The 20,747-nt window shown below is 38.6% G+C and overlaps 1 protein-coding gene across 4 annotated transcripts; it reads left to right on the top strand.

Moving 5' to 3' along the window:
* The first annotated feature begins 6,637 nt into the window (after positions 1-6,637).
* LOC101436648 (interferon-gamma-inducible GTPase 10-like) lies at positions 6,638-20,461 on the top strand. 4 transcript variants are annotated; one of them, XM_071211456.1, is made up of 3 exons: positions 6,638-6,983; positions 14,861-14,948; positions 18,351-20,461. In XM_071211456.1, exon 3 carries the CDS (start codon positions 18,372-18,374, stop codon positions 19,635-19,637), a length of 1,266 nt encoding a protein of 421 aa, XP_071067557.1. In that variant the 5' UTR covers positions 6,638-6,983; positions 14,861-14,948; positions 18,351-18,371; the 3' UTR covers positions 19,638-20,461. The 4 variants fall into 4 exon arrangements, with proteins under 4 accessions (XP_071067557.1, XP_071067554.1, XP_004468640.1 ...); XM_071211453.1 differs by having other exon boundaries at positions 14,861-16,464; XM_012529054.3 differs by lacking the exon at positions 6,638-6,983 and adding an exon at positions 16,357-16,464 and having other exon boundaries at positions 12,720-14,948.
* Positions 20,462-20,747: the final 286 nt, after the last annotated feature.

Here is a 20,747-nt window from a genome sequence, read left to right as displayed (position 1 = left end):
TCTGGGCCATCAGAACTCAGTAGATGGAAGAAGGAGCTGAATGGGCCAACTGGAACCTATCCTGGAACTGCAGTCACACTGTCCTTGTCTCACTCATGTGCTGATATTTCTTTTTACAAAATGCCAACTTGACTTCCTTCTGAATGAACTCACAGAAATCTTGAGCATTTTGCCAATGCCTGGGATTCCCTCTTTCTCTCTCCATCTCTCCATGAAGTCAGTCCCAAGGTCTCTTCATCCCATCCTGTGACTGGAGGCAGGGATGGAAAGGAGCCTTAATTTGGCTGTTGTTCTGAAGCTCCTAATAACTGCACCAAATATTTATTGAGCAATTGCTATGTACCCTGCACTGAGCTAGACTCTCTTACATATGTCATCTCAGCTAATCAGCCTTCTTTCTTTTCCATTTTTTTTAGCATGTTCTAAGCAAAACGTTTTGGTAAACTTTCAGAAGATTACAGATGACAGCTGAGTTAGTGAATTTCTGGGAATTCCAAGATCCAATGTCTAGAAGATCGTTTTGGCAGCAAATGCACAACACTGTGTGAAAAATAAAGCACCCTCATTTGGCAGCCACAGCACTCACCACCCAGACCTGGCTTAGAGACAAGCAGGTGATGGCTCCCCACCTCATCCAGAGAACACTGAAGCTCAGGGAAGTTTGGTGAGCATGTTGGGGGGGGGGGGGGATGGTAGCCCAGATGTTCTGGTTCACATCTTGCAAGTAAAAGATGAAGGAACTCAGCAAGGGCAGTTTCCACAATGGAAACCCTTGGGGTAGGATTCATCCATGCTTGGAATATGACCCAGAAAAACAGAACAAGGAATGCATCCTTCCCTCATCCTAGAAGGGAATTAAAGGTCCAATAGAGACTAGGAATGGAACAGCTAAAAGTGAACAACAAGTAACTCATGTTCTCTTTGTTTCAGTGTGTGGGGTAGGAAGACTCTCTGGCTCAAAGTTCCAGGGATGGAGCTTTGATTATAGGAACCTCAGATTCCTATAATCCCTCTTTGTGGTCCTCCATCCCTCCTGCCTATGGGTAACCCACTTTAGCACCCTACTCAGAAATCCATACACAAGTGCTAGGACTGTGTTGTCTGCCCATGGATATCTCAATGACATGAATCAGACTGTGGGAGACAGAACCTCCCAGAAATGAGTGTCTGTGAAGGTGCCCCTTAGAGAGAATCCAAGACATAACTGCTATGTTGAGCAGCAAGTGCTGAACCAGTGGCCTGGGTTGAGAAGCTGAGCAGGAGAGAGGATGGTCCCTCAGCTTTGACATATATGGGGACTCCATGGGGGTCTAGATCATGGCCAGAGATACCACATCCTACCTGAGCTGGACAAGTTTCCACAATGCTGGGCAGGTCTCCCTTCTTCTGTAAGGTAGAATTTGGTTTATCCCACAAGCTTGGCCTCACAACCCAGTCTTTTGCCTTTTTCCATCCCAATGGTACCTCGAAGGGTCTGTGGGACTGGGAACATAGTTCTGAGGATAGGATCACCAGCCTTGTTCCTTCTGCCTAATAGAGAAAGTTCCTTGGGATGATTCTGTTCTTCAGTTGCTAGTGGGCTGTGGGGCTCTCATCCTCATCCTCATATTGCTCTAGGGAGTTCCAAAACATATGAGGATCTGAACCTCACTTGAGGAGGGATTGGGGATCTACTCCAGGGAAGTAGCCTACCATAGATGCTTAGAAACCACAGTCAGCGGGTCGTCTCTTCCCAGTGCCCTGGGCTCTTCATCCCTAAACAGCTGTTCTTCTCTTCCTTCTCTCTTTGTCTGCCAGTCTCCCCCTCCATTCCTTGCATGGTGGGAAGCAGATGTAGGCCTTATCGTGGGACTGCCAAAAGGTGTCATGGTTTGGAGCCACAGGTTCTGAGGGCTTCCAGAAGTTTCTCAGTCCTCCTGTTTGTCCAGTTTCCCCCATCCTCTCTCCAGTGCCCCACCCCAGATCTGGGGATGTGGAGACAGAAGTGAAAGTAGCAGTGAGGAGAGTGCACATCCCCTCTCCTGCCATGCTAGGCAGGAGGAAGAGAGACCCTGACCGCAGGCTTCTATTTCAGTGTGGAGATATGTCTTCCAAGGTCCTGTGATCCTTGAAAGAGTGTTCCACAGAATGATTTCTGTGTGAGCCATGTCATGCCATGGTCATTGGCCTTTAGGGAATCAGTTCACTGCCATAAAACCAGTTTTTCATCCTGAAGTTGCCAGAAAATATCCATTTTGAATCTGCACAAGTCACAGCCCCCATCCATTTCCATTCATTTCCACTACTTTCCTCCACCGCCACCTATCCCCAGTGTCCCTCCTTTCCATCACCTGGGCAACCTTTAGTATTTATTTTCTTCTCTCATCCTAGCTAGACCATGCCTAGCCTTTACTCCAAACAAAAACGTTATACTCAATTTGCATTAACTTCACATTGCTATTTTCCTCACCTCTGGTAACCTGTGTTCTACTTTCTTTCTCTATGAGTTTGATTATTCTCTGATATTTTCTTTGTGGTAACTATGGGACTTAAATTTAGCATCTTAAATCTGTGACATTCTTGTTTGCTTTCTTACCAACTTACCTTCAACACCATACTAAAACTGTATTTCTATAACCATTAGTCCCCCAGTCTTTATGTAATTCTTGTGAAAAGTTACATATTTAGATGAGCAGTTGTAGTTCACACCTACTTCACCTGTGCAAGGTCCTGAGTCAATCCCCCATACTTCCTAAAATAGTTACATGTTTATACATTATAAAACCCAAACTGTTAATCTATCACTGCATTTTATGCATTTGCCTTTTATATCTTATAGGACGTAAATAGGGGAGCAAAAACTAAAAGATATAATAGCATTGATATTTATGTTTACCTGTGTCATTATCTTACTGGATATGTTTATTTCTTTTTTCTTTTTTTTTTTTTAAGATTTATTTTTTATTTATTTCTCTCCCCTTCCCCTCCCACCCCAGTTGTCTGTTCTCTGTGTCTGTTTGCTGTGTCTTCTTTTTGTCTGCTTCTGTTGTTGTCAGTGGCACGAGAATCTGTGTTTCTTTTAGTTGTGTCTTGTTGCGTCAGTTCTCCGTGTGTGTGGCACCATTCCTGGGTAGGCTGCACTTTCTTTCGCACTGTGCGGCTCTCCTTACAGGGTGCACTCCTTGCGCATGGGGCTCACCTACGCAGGGGACATCCCTGCTTGGCAGGGCACTCCCTGCGCGCATCAGCACTGCGCATAGGCCAGCTCCACACGGGTCAAGGAGAGGCCCAGGGTTTGAACTGCGGACCTCCCATGTGGTAGACGGATGCTCTAACCACTGGGCCAAGTCTACCGCCCTATTTCTTTTTTCTGTTTCAATCAATTGTCATTGTCCTTTATTTTTCAATCTCCAGAACTCCTTTTACCATTTCTTTCAAGACTGGTCTTGTGTTGACAAAGTTCCTCATCTTTTGTTTTACTGTGAATGTCTTATGCAACCCTCATTTCTGAAAGAGTTTTGCCAGATACAGAATTTTGTTTAGCAATTGTTTTTGCTTTCAACACTTTAAGTATTTCTTCCCACTGCATTTGTGCCTCCATGGTTTCCAGTGAGAAACTGGCACTTAATCTTATTGAGGCTTCCTTGTATGAGATGGTTACTTCTCTCTTGTGGCCTTTAGAAGACACTCTTTATCTTTTGCATTTGATGGTTTGATTATAATATGGCACATTTTCCATTTATTTGGGTTTATCCTGTTTGGAGTTCCTTTAGCATTTTGGACATGTATATCCATGTCTTTTGTTAAATTTGGCAAATTTTCAACTATTATTTCCTTGAATATTCTTTCTGCCCTTTTCTCTCTTTCTTCTCTTTCTGGGACTCCCATAAAGTGTATATTGGTACACTTGATGGTGTCCCACACCTTTCTCCAGGCTTGGTTCATTTTTCTTCTTTCTTCTTTCTGCTACTCAGTGAATGGTTTTATTTTTCTTTTTATCAAGTTCACTGACTTTTTCTTTTGCCAGTTCCAATCTACTGTTGAACTCCTTTAGGAAAATAATATCTGCTACTATAGTTTTCATCTCAGTTTTGTACATTTTCATAATAACAAATCTCTATTGACATTCTCATCATTTTCATCTATAATATTCCTGATTTCCTTTAATTCTTTTTCCATGTTTTCCTTTAGCTCTTTGAGCATATTTAGAACAATTTGTTTAAAGTCTTTGTCTGGAATGACCTGGTTCTTATCTTCCTCAGTAATGATTTCTAAGGCTTTAATCTTCTCTATTGCCTACATGATCATTCCCTGCCTCTTTATATCATTTTTAGTCTTTTGTTAAAACCTGGACATGTTCATATTTTATTGTTACACTGGAATTTAGACTGTGAGGCAATTATTCCTTGAGTTTAAATCCAGCTAGTGTTACTACTGAGATTTTGTTGAATGCCAAGGTCTAACAATAAAAAGGAAAACAGCAAACACCTTTTCCAATCTTGCGGATTGCCCTGTATGAGTGATCCCCTTAAAGAGCATATCCATAACACAATTTTAGAGAATAACACCAGGCCAAAGGTTCGGGCCCTTCCTGATCATTTCTGCATATACATCTTGTCTTGGGCATGCACATGTGGCCCTAAAAATTTCTCCAATAACAGAGATCTGAATGTCCCCTCTTTCTCTCAACTCACTGCCCCAGGCACTGCACAGTATGTCCTACAAATAACAATCCCTTGCCACAGGCAGCTCCACTTGATTCCTCTTCTACACTGAGAGAAGTGGTGTAAGAGAACTTTGTGAGTTGTCTTATACACATAGGGTAATTTCTGGCACAGCAAGTCAATCAGGCTACTACCAGAAAGATTGGGCATGACATGCATGCTCCCAGCATGTGCACAAGGGTTACTCTTCTCCCTCTGGAACCAGGACAGGAACCCACACTGGGAGTATGGATTCATTCCACACCAAGCCATTGGGGGTTGGAGAGGTGCCAGTCATGGTCCAAGAGATCCTATTCCTTTTAAGTAGACTTCTTCTTGTTTCAGCAATCCTTTAACCATTTTCTGCAGCTATTAGAAAGATGTTTCTGACAGATATTGAGAGTTGCTGAAAGGCTCCATATTTTGCATAAAAGTTTTTTGCACACTTATGTATATTCTATTTCCTAAAAAAAAAAAAAATCATAATTCCTGAAAGGAGAAGCTTTGAATGTACTATGTGGAAAAGGACAATCTGTGTGTTGCCTGCTACCACTCCCTAGGACAAATACACCCTGTGCTCAGGATTGAGTGTGTTAGCCTGGCTCCTAGGACAGATGATAAATTCAGGAGTGCTGTGAGATCAAACTCATCCCCTAGCAGATAGTGGCCTGCCAACATATTCTTGTCCCTTTACCCTGAACATATGCAAACATTTGCTGGAAACTGTTTTGACAAATACATGCCTTTTATGGCCAGTCCTGATTCTGTATTTGCTCCTAGCACATAGGGAGTAGGGACTCTGACCTACAGCAAACCTGAAAGTTGGATGTGTACAGACTATCTGCCTGCAATGACCATGAAGCAAGACCTGCTGGCCATTGGGGACCAAGACCCAGTAATAGTGAAGCTGACTTTGGTTTTGTTTTTTGTTTTTATTAAATTGTCTTTTTCTTAAAGATACATAGATCATAAAAAATGTTACATTAAAAAAATATGAGGTTCCCACATATCCCACCACCCACCCTCCACTCCTCCCACATCAACAACTTCTTTCATTGTTGCTGCATATTCATTGCATTTAGTGAATACATTTTGGAGCACTGCTGCACTGCATGGATTATAATTTACATTGTAGCTTACACTCTCCCCCAGTACCTTCAGTGGGTTATGGCAGGATAAATAATGTCCAGCGTCTGTCCCTGCAACATGACTTTGCTTTGTCTTTTCTCTATGTGAGTAAATGTTCTGTTCAGTGCCTGTGTGGGACTTGTCTTTCTTAATGACCCCAATACTTCTATTAGAGTTGGTTGCAATCTCTTTGCTATCCTTCACATTGTAGGACTCCTCTGAAAAATAGCAATTACTGATCTATTAGAAAATGAGAAAAACAATGTGGAGGACATTGTGGAGAGAATGCTGACATATGTTAAAAAAAAAAAAAGGAAGCTTATTATTTGTGCATGCTTGCTGATGTGTTCATAAAAATTGAGCTGGCAGCAGAAATTGGTCTCCCTGGGAAAGGACCTGGACAGATGAACATGGTGGGGTGAAGACATTCTATTGAATATGTATTATGAAATACCTGTTTATACCTTGTATTCAGACCATGTAGAATGGTCTATTGAATATGTAGTATTAAATATGTAGTACTGCCAAGTATCTGGGTTTTCTCATGTAGAGCCAGTCTGAGGAGTGTTCCCAGGTAGAAGTCTATCAGTAATGTTTGCGAAGGATTTAAGCCTGTGCTCTCTGAACTTTGAGTCACTTTTTTCCTGGCTTGGAGCCATGAGTATCTGTAAGACATTAGGGCAGAGTTTATCTACAAGCCTCTGCTTTTCTCTTCTCCCCTGTCTTATTATGCTTTAAAATTAGAATATACTGCCTGTAATCAAGGGTCCTTTCGATTTTGATTCCTGGAAATGATAGTGTTAGGAGGGGGAGCAGGTGGCATCATGGTTTCACCCTCTAGGGGAATTCAGGCCTCTAGAATGTGTGTGCTGCTCCGTTCTCACCTGCTTATCAACTTTAATGAGGGTGGAGCATGGGTCAGGAGAACAAGAACCCTGTCTCCTCCTCACACACAATTCAACCATTCAGAGGGAAAGCCAGCCCCTTTCTTTATCTCTGTGTTGGCCACAGGCGACCTGAACTTCAATTGGGAGCAGAGGTCTGAGTCAGATGTAGATTTCTGTTCTGTGGGCTGCAAGGAGTGCTACATCAGTTTCAGCATTTTGTGCTATTTCAGCGGAAAGACTCAAAGCTCATCTCTGACACCAGTTTTCTCTTTTTTCTCAGAAGTTGGTAAGTGAGAAAACACTTTGTATTGTATATAGGCCTTAAAATGGATGGATGCCACTGTATGTTTGAGGATGGGAGAGCCTGGAGCTCTACTTGGAACCAGGACTCTTGAAATCCTGAGGGGAATTATGACTGAAGAATGGCTGTACCCATCCAGAAAATTAGTTTATTTGAAACTTTTCCAGAGGCCACGATTAGAGTGCATTTCATTCCTCTGCAATGTAGAAGACTACATAGAAGGCAGGGAGTGTGTGGGTAAGAACAGAGGAAAGCAGACAAAGAATTAGTTAAGGAAGGAAGAAGGAGATACGTATGTCAGATGTTGACAAATTCCCTGTGTTATAGACCGGCGATATTGACCAGACTCAGACTTGGAATAAAGTTCCAATTGAGAGCTTTATTAGCCGTGCAGCAAACGCCTCATCCTATGCAGAGGAGAGAGCAGCCCCGAGTCTCAGGGAAGGGGTGTTTTTATAGCCTTTCGGGGGGGGGGGTGCTTACTAGCAAGCAAGCAGGCACAGAAGTGGAACGCTGCGGTTAGCTGAAGTTAGCGTATCTATTTTTTTTCTTTTTAAAAGTCCTTTCTTGTGAGCAGTCCCATGTTATTTATTGGCCCTTTTCTTGGGAGTGGCCCTAAGTTATTTACTGGCACTCTTCTTGGGACCAGTCTTAAGTTATTTATTTATCTGAAGGCACTTGTAATTCCTATTTCCTAATGTAGTTCTATTCTTATTTTCCCAATGTGGCCTTACTCTTACATTTCTCCCTTTCCTTTATGGTAATTCAAGTCTTTGAATTTCTTCGTGGGTAGGTATTAACTGGTAGGGGGCATTTAAAACTATAAGTTTAACAGTTTGGAATTTTTTGTACTAATTTTTTAAATTACTAATTATATATGGGCCGCAGGTAAGCAGTACAAGGAGGACAAACAGGGGCCTTGCTAAAGCAGTGATGAGGGTTGTGAGCCAAGGGGACCAGTTAAAAAGGCTGTGATACCAGTTGGCGGGCATTTCCCGGGTTTTGTTACGCTCTTTCAATCGCCTGTGAACTAAGGCTAGGCTTTCTTTAATAACTCCTGAATGGTTAGTATAAAAACAGCAGGTTTTTCCTAGGGCTATACACAGGCTTTCTTGCCAGAGGAACAGTAAATTTAATCTTCGCCTATTCTGGAGAACTACTTCAGCAAGGGAGTCTAAGGCTTGTTCTAGATGGCTTGTTTGATATTCAAGGTTTTTTTAATATTTTGGGTAACTAAGGAGGACAGGGTATTAAGTTATTGTTTCTTTTTACTAGGGCTGCTGATCTTATTGTGACAGAGCTTGTTGCTCCTAGACTTATTAGCAGCAGAACTAGAAAGGGGTCCTTCTTATATATTTGGTGACTTGGTTTTGATACTTCTAGCAAGTTAGAGAGCTCCCTGCTTTTAAGCCCTGGATAGTAATAAACCTGGGGGATTATATTTATTAGGACACAGAAGTTGTTGGAGTTGGGGAGAATATAAAGGGTTAGACTTGAGACGCAGGCAAACTAAGTTCCTGGAGGGGCAGCTAACACCCAGAATTTGTCCAAATTTGTCCAGTTTATAGTTGCACAGTGTTTACAGGAGTTAGCAGAAGTTTAGAAGTTTTCATCTGGACAGCAGAATCTCAGGGTGGGGGCCCCTTTGCAGTCACCCCGGGGCCACCGGCGCTCACGCGGATCTCTAGTTAGGCTCCAGATCCATCTATTAATTTTGTTTTACCTTTAAAGAGTTTACACCTTTAATCTTAAAGGGATGCTGAAGGGAGATGATCTCTTTTCTGTAACTGCTTCTTGCTGGCCATGGGCTGTAGTTATTGCCTAACAAGGTATAAAACTTTATTTTAACTGGAGGAAGATGGATCTGGCCTTCTGTATGAAGTTGGATGAAGTTTTCACATGGTTAATAACATGTTCATTCTGAAAGAAACAAACCCAATTAAAATCTTGGAATACTCGTTTTTAAAAGAGGACATTGGATTACAGAGGTAGACAAGGTTAGGTGCTTCTAAAAATGGCACCCCTTTTTAAAAGCTGGTGGAAACAGCACATATATATTTTTTCCTCTCAGGTATTTTTAGAGAAAAATTGCAATAGATACTTAGCTCTGTTTTGAAGACGCATTTCAGGCTGTTTAATAATTGGCAATCATGTGCTCAGTCAGATGCTCCTGGTAAAATGGCACCCTTTGGTCAATTGGTTCTATTCAGGATTAGTAAATTTTTTTTAGTTTTTAACTGTGGGAGTGATCCGAACTATAGAATAAAGTTTTTCTATATTTTAGTTTTAATTGTACAATTTCTGATAATCTTGACTGTTTAATAAGTGACTTATTATTAGCATGCAAGCTTCATTTTTGCTACACAGTAGAGTACAGTAGAATAGTAAATTGACTGAGCCTGGCTGAGACTGCCACTGTGTTTCATAGACATGTTTATTAACTGTCTAGAAAATGAATTTACTAGGAATCTAACATGTCTAATATACTTTTGCACTTGATTCAAAATAGAAAAGATTACGTTATAATTATTAGACATATATTTAGTACAGGATAAAAGTGTTTAGTACAGGATAAAAGTACAGCACTTAATATTAACTAATGTATTACTTAATGCATAAGGATTCAGAGTTGCAATTAATAGTTTTAAGTTTCAGGTTTGTAATACTTTACATGTTATCTCTCTATGGGAGCAGGCCGTAATGCCAATTGTGTTTAAGTTTTACTTACAGTATTCTGGTGTCATGGCTCCACTTAGCATGTTTTTCACACAGTGAGCAAGTTGCAGTATCATTGATTTTAGAAAGAGTTTCCAGTATTTTACTAGCTTGGTGCATAGTGCTCTCTGGCACTATGGAACAGTGCTAGTCTGGAGGCAATATCCATTGTACACTTGGCTGTACGGAGTCATCATTGACTGCTGCAGGAGCTTGAAATTGCAACATAGTTTCCATCGACTTCAGGAGCAGAACCAGAGGCTGACATAGCAAATATTTCTAATTGAGGGGTCAGTGACCAGCTTAGCCAATAACTCACATGGAGAGGCAACCTGTAATATATTCAAGGCCTGGTTTGAATGCACAAGAGAGTTTGACAATGTTAAAGTTTATTCCTTGTTTTTATATATATTTTAAACAATTTAATGCCATAAATCATATATCAAATGACTGTTTACTTATACAATTTTACTATGACGATAATAGTAGGTATTTTACTTTAGTAATTGAGGGAAAAAACTATTTTTCACTGTTAAAGTGAAAACAGAAGATTCTCAGTAGAATCAAGATAATTTTTTTATTACCATTTATTTAAATATGCACCTTGCGGTGGCCTTCAGACAGGTTTTATTACTACGAAGTTATTTTTTTGCAACTAATATTAATTCAAGTTTTTAGTTAACAATGACTTTTAGAACTAGAACTATTTAAACGTTTTTAGCCCAGAAGATGCACTACAAACTTTTTATAATTGACTATAACCAGTTACTTTACATTTTAATAAACGTATTAAATTACAATTACTAACCAAAGAAATTTAGTTTATTTATTTAAGAGAGCACATTCACAATCTTTTTTCTTTAGCTTAATTTTATCAACATAAACTTATAATTTCTATTACTCAAAAGACCCTGTACATACAATGTTAATTTATTTAATGGGCACTTCATAAAGCAAGGGAGATTACACGCAAGCTAAACAAAATCTAAATTACTATAGTTTATGCAAGGAATGTTTTTTTCTCTTTACAGGAAGCTAAAACTTCTTTTCTTTGTTTAAGTTATGAAAATGAATAATTTTCAAAAGCATACAGACTACCAGGTTTTAAAACACATTATACAATTACTTAATTTGTTTAATCATAATCCCAGAAAGATTTTTTCATAGTTTTTATGGACTTTTTTACTTGTTGGAAACTGAGGCATGGTGGTCTCACAAAGGGAGATGTGCTGTTTTTATGGCTATGCTTTTAACATAGGAATGCAACAATTAATCCTTTCAAGTTAACAGGATAGGGCTGTCCGGGGCAGGGAGAAATACGAGTAAACACACTTTGTAGTTTGAAGGGAATACTGAATCTTTGTACTTTGAGAAAACTTTTTTTAATTTACGAGTCTTGTTAATGTGTGGTTACACTGCTTGTTATCTCTACAGTTTGAGTATATATAATGCCACATGTAGAAAATAAAGTTGTTTGAGGAGTCATTACTCACAGACCCCCTGATCCCAGCTCGTTAGTTTTTGTTTGTTTGTTTGTTTCCTCCACCTTTTTCTCTTTCTTTCATTCCCGATACCTCTCAGGTCCAAATCTCTAATATTTATTTACTGAAATTTGTTAACAGAACTATTAATTACTCCTATTTTATGGCTGTTAAAAGGTTTAAACTGGGAAATTACAGGGCAAACTGATTTCTAATTTTCCAGCCTAGTAGGTAGGTTCAATATGCCACACTTAGTCCTGCCCTTAAAACTCTTGCAGAGAGGAGGCTCTTTTTTAATCGTTCTTATAATTAGATTTTTATAAGACTCTTTTCATCCTGCTCAGTTTAATTTGGGCTCCAAGAATATTTATTCATATATATAACTGCATATTTAATTTTTAATAATTTGAGTGGAGCTTTTTAAGAATTCTTACTTGTTAATTTGATACTATTATCCTGATGTATGAAGACATACACCAAGCAAACAGGCAGATACAAATAGAGTTAGACACAGAAACACAATTCATTGATGTTACTTATAATTTGCATTATTTTATATAGTTTAGCTTAATTTGGGTTCCAGAAATATTTATTACTTATATAACTGCCTATTTAACCTCAACAATTTGAGCAAATAGGCAGACATGAATAGTTTGACACAAAAACATAATTTTAGTTACTTTTAACTTACATTTTTTATGAAATAAGTATGACTGCAAAACATTTTAAAGATTCCTGAAACTTTTAAAATTTGCACTATGACTGTGCAGTTTTGCACAAGAATTTTGTTTTTTCACTAATGGCTTGTAACTAAAATGTTCCCAATGCTTTAGCACTATTTTCTTTTGTTTCAGAACTTTATATTTTACTTTGAATTTAGCAGAATTTCAGATAAGCAACAAGATTAATTCTATGTATATTTACTTAGGCTATTTGAAGCCTCAGGGAGACAGACTGGTTTCTCTCATGAATTGCCACTCTTAGGAACACTGACAGTTAAAGCAGGAGACCTTTTTTTTTTCTCTCCTCCCCCCAGGTCTTGGAGATAATAAAACTCCAGTGGTTGTTTAATCTTAAGGGCCTAAGAATTCCACCAAGTAGTGATTTAGTTTACACTTGAATTCATGAGAGAAAGCAGGGTTACTAATACCAGGATAGGAGACAGGGATGTCTTAGCTCTTTTCCAGACTGTAGAGGCAGAAACTATTATGAAATAACTATAGGCAAAGGCAAGGGAAGGGGTGAGGCTAGGCTTGAAGTAACCATAACCGAAGGTAAGGTTAGTTTAGAATTTACACTCACAATAAGAGTTTCAGGCTAAATTTATGCAGTTTTAATTTCAGTTATTGTCTTTCTGCTGTTTTATAATATAAATGCATTTATAAATGATTTTAACTCTTAGTTACAGTTTTTATTAATTTTTTAAACCTGTTAATTTTATAACACTTTTAAACACCTTTCATCGGACTTATATTAAATGAACTTAACTATTACTTTTTTTTTTTTTTAAGGTAAAGGAACAAATCTCTTGCAGTTAGTTTGAAACAAAAAGCTTCTTTTCAGGATTTGATTTCTAGAACATTATGTTCTCTTAACAGAGATAAGACCCTTTCTTCTTCAAACACTGAGGAAATGATGAGGTTAAAGCACAAGAAGCTATTTTGATAAAACAGACTTCCTTTGCATATTGATTATTCAGGAAACTTTTACTAAAAGAGACTAATGACTTGAGAGACTTTGAGAAAGAACAACATTTTTAATTTTGCATCAGTACACCATTTGATACTAAACCTTTAAAAAATTTATAGACAGACTCATCAAATCTTACTCAATTTTAATCATAAGAATTTCTCTTCCACAAACCTTCTACACTTTCAGTATTCATTCAGGTTTTGTCCCACAGTCTACTTTTTCCAATAATCAATCATTTTATCTTAGGACAAAATCATCTCCTGTTTCCTTAACAACAAAAACATATTCCATATAACCCACATACTAAGTTACCAGGCAAACTTCTTACAACATATAATTGCCATCAACACTAAACAAGCCTGTTAAAATAGTGAGCTTTTCTTCACTTTGAATACTTAGTAGCATGTAATACCAGAAACAGTTTTTTAGAAGCTAAGTTGGCAGGGGAGGTTGGCCACCAACAAGTTTACCTGTTATAAAATTACTTTTTATTAGTAGTATTATCAATTCAGCTTTTGTTTAATAAAGACTTTTTGGAATTAGCCATTTTAATACTTTAAACAATGCTTCGTTAAACTTTTTACAATTATTTATACCTTTAAGACAAATTCCATCCTCACAGAACACATTCCCCCACTCAAAGCCACCACAATACCTTCCACAACTTGCCACATGCATTTGAGTTCTAAGAGTTCATGAAAATCAGCCATCCTATTTTAGGACAAAACATACCCTTCCAGAAAAAACTCATTAAATTTCAGTCAGCATTCCCACAAACTTTTAACTTTTTTTAATATTCATTTAAGTTTTACATCTTTCATTTTATTTTGTGAGGAAAAAAAACTATGCATTTCAATTTATGCAAGGACAATTTTTTAATGAAAAGACTAGTTTTGTTAAGACTTACAATTTGTTGTCATTGTAGACATTCCATTAGCATTCAAACTTATGTACTAATATAAGCACTTATTTAATAATTGGCCATTTGAATAGATTTCTTTTAAAAAATCTTACTTATTAATTTATATTACCATCTGGAGGTATCAAAATACACACGACATTGAACAAACAGACAAACATAAAACAATTACAACACATTAGCAGAAACATACAGTTTACAAGTGACTCATAATTTTTCACAAATTACACAGATCAGAAATACAAAAAGACAAACAATTAAGACAGACGAAGAGACAAACCAGACAACCTGAACCGCAGTCAGGAGCGACGTCTCGCTCTGACCGGTGGGTGGGATCTATTTGCTGTGTCCAGCAGATCCACTTCCCCACAATCCACAGACTCTGCAGAGGTTTTCCAGAAAACAGACTCACCTAGGGATGTCCCATTTGCTGATCCTGGACCCAGGAACTCCTGACGCTCTCTGGATAGAATTTAGGTGGAGACAAGTTCCACGGCCGGGCGGCGTCCGGGGCGGAGGAACGTCTCTCCCAGACCTTCCCCTAGACCCCCAGGTAGTCCCCAGAACATACCCATCTCCCTGAGTCTGAGGATATCAACCCTGCTGGAGTGGGGGATCTCATCAATCAATCTCACTGGGGCCTCCAAATGTTATAGACAAGCAATATCGACCAGACTCAGACTTTGAATAAAGTTCCAATTGATAGCCTCATCCTATGCAGAGGAGCGAGCAGCCTCGAGTCTAAGGGAAGAGGTGTTTTTATAGCCTTTCAGGAGGGGGGTGCTTACTAGCAAGCCAGCAGGCACAGAAGCGGAACACTGGGGTTAGCTGAAGATAGTGTATCTATTTTTTTTTCCTTTTTAAAAGTCCTTTCTTGTGAGCAGTCCCATGTTATTTATTGGCCCTTTTCTTGGGAGTGGCCCTAAGTTATTTACTGGCACTCTTCTTGGGAGCAGTCTTAAGTTATTTATTTATCTGAAGGCACTTGTAATTCCTATTTCCTAATGTAGTTCTATTCTTATTTTTCCATTGTGGCCTTACCCTTACACCTGGAGGAAAATAAAGAAGAGAAGATGATGGGGAGGGACAGACAGGAGGAGATTTGCAAGATTAAATAGAAGGTCAGGGCAGACCCCTGAAAAGGTAAGGCCAGAATGTGGGCAGAGAATGAGCCTTGGGGATACATAGCGATCTTATACAAAAAACCTGAGGTGGGAGGTTTGCATGTTGGAAGAAAAGCAGAAAAGTGATGGACATGAAGACAAATGAGAGGGAGGAAAGGAAGAGGAGTAGGGGATGAATTCAGACAGGGCATTGGAGTTAGGTTAGGGAGAACCCTTATGGGTTGTCATATGACCCCATTTTAGAAGGCTCAGTTATTGTTATTTCAGATTATGGAGAGGCAAGGACAAAGGTAGATCACCTCAAAGAGACTCTCCACAACATCCCCGGTAGAGACAAGATTTGTTTGGGCAAGGGTGGCCCTGGTTGAATGGGTAGAAGTAGTTGGATTTGGAATAGACATGAAAACTGAAGCCATAGGAATACTGATGTGCAGGATAAGAGAAAGAAGATTATGAGGACGACTTCACACCAATAGGTGGACAGCTTTGCTATAACCTGAAACAGGAAGACTGTGAAAGGAGGGAGGCAGGAAGGAGTTAGTTTTGGCAACATTCAGTTAGGTCAGATACTTGTGGACATGGGAGTAGGAGGTGTTGAGCAATCAATGGGATATTTTTATCTGGAATTTAGAACAGAAGCCTAGATTGGGGATGTGCATAGGGAAGTGGCCCGCATGTACTTGGTGTGAGAGACATGGGACAGGACAACCAAGGGACTGAGTGCAGTTGAAGCAGAGTCAGAGCTGAGTCCTAATGGACACCCCAAAGACTAGATCTCACTATGGGGAGGAAGTTGTGTGCAAAGCACTGAATGCTTCAGCCTCACTGGCTTCACAATTTGGTTAATAAACAATAGGTAATTCATCTGATTTTAATTTTACCTTTGAAATGAAATGGTTTCTCATCACTCAATCATCTTTCCATTTCATGGCTGAAAGCTCACATGACAAGTACATTGAAATTATGCTCTTTCCAGATGGGAGTCCCCAGACTAGCTATAACAGAATAGTAAAATGGGCTCATACTTTACTTCTTAGAATTGGCCGAGATGTTACAACCGTTGATCCATTTCATAGTTATTAACCCCTCAGAAATTTCAAATTAGTAGGTCATAAACATCTTAGATAACTATCAAAGCCCTCAGGTTTATAGAAGATTTTAAAAGTTGATGCAAGGGAATTTTTGAAATGTAGATTTTGTCCCCAAGGGACAAACCGTTAGATAAAGCTCAGGCTGAGGGCTTCACCAAAAGCTCTAGGAGAGTAACTGGGGGATGATACAGTTAAGAACAGAGAAATGAAGACTGAATCAAAATTAAAGGGTGAAAATTTTGTCAGCAAACTCCATGGAAGCCAAAGGAAAAGGAAATGGATGGAGCATGGAGCATTTGCTGCAGAAAGGGTGGCAAGGTGTTTCTCTTGTATCAGCTCTGGGCTACAGGCAGAAGAGACAATTGTGGATTCACCTCAAGTCCCTTGCCAGAAGGCTGGCTGGAAGATGCAAGAATCTGGAATGTGGATTATGGCAGCTGAATGGTATGTGCATTTAAACCTGGGCTATATGGCCTCGTAAACCTTGGACTGGAAGAAATCACCCTGGGCAATGAGTAGATGAAAAAAGTTTCTAAGGCTGCACTGGAGCTCTCTGCCTCTTAGAGGTCCTAAAGGGGCATTTGTTTTCCAAGGTCTACAGGTTTAATCCTAGCCCACTTCACATTCCTGTGTTGAGGACCTGGATTGACTGGTTTTCCTTTCCTAGGAAATGACAGTGTTCCCATTCTCCACCTACTCTGCCTTTTGAGACTCAAAGCTTACCTAGAAAATAGTTCATTCCTGGTGATTGCCCACAGAAGGAAAATATCCCTTAGGAAACTCATGAGAATTTCTGAAAATGTAAATTTAGTGTTACTGATACCACATTCCCATAAGTCACAGAACTTGGATCTCAAAGTCTCTCACCCATGTGGACTCAAGAATCGATATTAGGCAGTACAATGAGATTAAAAACAAATATTCCTGAGCAGAGTGAATCACTGCTATAACAGTTCAGTTAAGGCCATGCAGTGTAATCATTTTATATTTTTGGTTCTCAGTCAGTCTCAATTTTAACCATAGCTTCAGAATTTTTCAGTGATTTCAAGCCTTTCTCATCATCAGTATCACCCTTGCTCACACTTAAGCATCTATTCAGTTCCCATGAAAGAGCAGTATTGTTCACCCATTAAGAGAGTTCCTTTATAGTTTAGCATGTGTTACATCTATTAAAATTAAATACAAAACAAACAAACCCTGATATTCAAATCCTCATCTTTCAGAGCAATGACAGATTGATACTAGATGAAATTGTGGGTGAATTTCCTGCTTCATGCTGGTTTCCTTATTTTCCCTCAACCACAAGTAGAACTACCCCACTCTCTGGGACTAGAACATTCCAGTTGAGCTGTCTCTTGCCTTTGGGAGTTTCCATTCTCAGGCTCTGCTATCTGTCCTTGAGGAAAATACTTAGGTATGAGGTGGGCTTGTGCATCCTCTAAAGTCCACAAGATTTTTGTCACATGGGGATGTTAAAAGTCGTCAGGGCCTGCAAAGAGATCTTTCTGAGGGTGTAGAAGGGTAGGCTGAGAACACGTTTTTTGATTATGAGCTAAGCTGCCTCACTGAATTTGTTATTAGTTTTACTTTCATAAAAGTGACAATATTAAAAAATTTAAATAAGGTAATAAAGACCTGTAGGTAAGAAAGTTTGGGTGGAGGGATGACACATTGAATTTGGTCCTGATGAACTGAGTCTCTTCAAGGAGGAGGCCATTCCAAGGGACATGTGCAGCTTGAGGACTAGAAAATTGCTTTTTATTATTTTTTATTTATGATTTATTATAGAAGTTGTGACTTTCTGGAACAATGATACATAAAATACAGGATTCCAATATATCACTCTATTACTGACACCATGAATTTGTTACAATTGATGAAAGCACATTTTTATAATTGTGCTATTAACTACAGTCCACAGCATAACTTAGTATTCACTGTGTAGTTTATTTTCATGTATTTTCATTTCTTATTTTATTTATTTACCATGTATAGAACTTAACTTTTCCCCTTTTACCCATATTCAGAGCCATACTTCAGTGTTTTTAATTACATTCACCATGTTGTGCTACCATCACCACCATCCATTTCCAAAATGTTTCCATCAATTCAATTAGGAACTCTATAGATTTCATGTCTTATTCATACTGGAGAATAGAAAATTTTATACTCAGGGAAGATGTCCAAGCTAAGTCAATGAGCAGAGAGGGACAATGCTCAAGACTATACTACAGATGGAGCTGAGACTCTGCTTTCACATAACAGGAAACTTCAAAGTCTCAAATTGGTATACTGACTCTTTGACCCTCTCTCTTTCTTTCTCTCTTCAGGGGCTTCTACTGCTTACAACCATGGAACAGTTACCCTCCGCCACACCCTCTGATAACTTTGGTTCCAGCTTTGATGAGTTTCCTAAAAATTTCAAGACAGAAAACAAAATCCTCTCTGAGGACAATATCACTTTAATTAAATCATATGTGGAAAGGGGGAACATTTTGAAGGTAATTTCTATCATAAGGGATGCAATGAAAGACATTGAGAATGCCCCACTAAGCATTGCTGTGATAGGGGAGATAGGGGTAGGAAAATCCAGTTTCACCAATGCACTGATGGGGTTTGGGCCTGAAGAAAAATGTGCAGCCAAAACTGGGCCAGCAGAGACAACGAAAGAGAGAGCTCCATATAAATCTTTGAAATTTAGGAATGTGACTTTATGGGATCTGCCTGGCATTGGGTCCACTGACTTCCAGTCAGTCCAGAAGTATCTGAAGAAAATGAAGTTTGAAGAATATGATTTCTTTATTATCATTTCTGCTGCACGTTTCAAAGAAACTGATGCACAATTGGCTAAAGCAATTGGGGAAATGAGGAAAACTTTCTACGTGGTTCGAACAAAAGTAGACAGTGATTTACAAAATGAAAAAAAATCTAAACCAAATATCTTCAATAAGGAAACAATCCTCCAAAAGATTAGAGAAAACTATAAGGAAAACCTACATAAAGCCAAAGTAAAGGCGCCCCAAATTTTCTTAGTCTCCAACATTGATGTGTCTAATTATGATTTCCCACAGCTGAAGACCACCCTTCTGCATGAGCTTCCAACTCATAAATACCATAAATTAATAAACTTTGTGTCCAGTTTTACTGAGCCCATTATTGACCAGAAGAGAGATTCACTGAAGCAGAAGGTCTGGCAGGATGCTTGGGCATTAAAATTTTTTGCTCAACCATTCATGATCTTCATCAGTGATAATGATGTAAAGGAACTGGAGGAGATCTTAAGCCACTATAGGGCTTGCTTTGGGCTGGATGATGTGTCCCTCACAGATATGGCTAAGTATTTCCGTGTGTCAGTGAAAGAACTCAAGGCACACATTAAGTCCCCCAGTTTGCTGTCAGTTGAGGATGAAGATAAGCCCTCAAGAACAAAATTGTTGGAATGTATTGAGAAAGTATGCTCCAAAGGGGGGCTCCTTGAAAATGCCCTTCCCTTCAGAAAAGCCTACTATCTACATATTTACTTCATTGATACTGTGGCAAGTGACGCTAAAGCTCTCCTTAAAAAAGTATATCTTTCTGTGAAAAAGGTGCCCAGGTCTAACAACTCTGAATATTGAAATCAAAGTGGAAAAACTGAAGCACCCAGATGCTAACACTTCTGGTGAAGAATTTTTCTAAATAGCCCTTCCCAACTGCCTCCAGTGAGGACCACAGATACCTCCATACTCTCACACTTGGATCAAGCTCCACCTCAGAGATATTTATTTGAGAAGAATGGTGTCCAGTTGAAAAGATCTGCTGAGATTAAATCTCCACAGGGAAAGTAAAGGATGGGAATTTAAATTAATTTTTCGCCCATGAAAGGAATGAATTTCTGACGCATGCAATAATATGGATGAACCTTGAAGACATGCTGCTGAGTGAAATTAAGCAAGGCACAAAAAGACAAATATTGCTTGATCTGACTTATATGAAATAATCAAAATATGTAAATTCAGAAATTAGAATACAGAGTAGGAGGAGACAAGTGGAGTGGGAAGTGGAAGTTAATGCTTAAGTGATACACAGTTTCTGTTTGAGTGATGGAAAATATTAGCAATAGATGATGGTTATGTAAACACACCTTTGTGAATATAATTACCACCACTGAATTATATATTTGATAATGGAAAAAAAGTGAATTTTTAGTTGTATATAAGTTACCAGAAACAAAAAAACATAAAACTGTACGAAACAAAGATTGAATCTTTGTGTCAAATATGGTTACATTAATAGAATAATTATAATAACATTTCAACAATTTTAACAAAAGTACCACACTAATGCAAAATTTTAATAATAAAACTGTGTGAGAAAGAGGATATATGGGAACTTTGTTCTTTTTGCATGATTTTTTTATAAACCTACAATTGTTTTAATAAAAAGAAAAATTTATATACCATCCAGTCATCCTTCCAAGTTATTCATTAGTCCATCATTAATTCACTTTTTCTCTCCATCACTTCGTATTTTCATATGCTTTGACTAAGGAATTTAAAACCATTGAAGGTGATAAAATTCTCACTTATAATTATTAACCACCTAGGAAACACAAAAGGTTTGGTTATTTACAAGTGGAGTGATTTGAACAAATTATTAAAATTTCAAGAGAATGTTATTTTTGTTCTGCAACCATAATTGTAATATTGTAAAATTGCTTTCATATGATCCTTGGTGTTAGACAGTTT

Source organism: Dasypus novemcinctus, chromosome 2 (assembly GCF_030445035.2).
Source record: "Dasypus novemcinctus isolate mDasNov1 chromosome 2, mDasNov1.1.hap2, whole genome shotgun sequence".
NCBI classification, from domain to species: Eukaryota; Metazoa; Chordata; class Mammalia; order Cingulata; family Dasypodidae; genus Dasypus; species Dasypus novemcinctus.
Note: the sequence above shows the minus strand (reverse complement) of the source record. Positions and strands in the feature narration are given on the sequence as shown.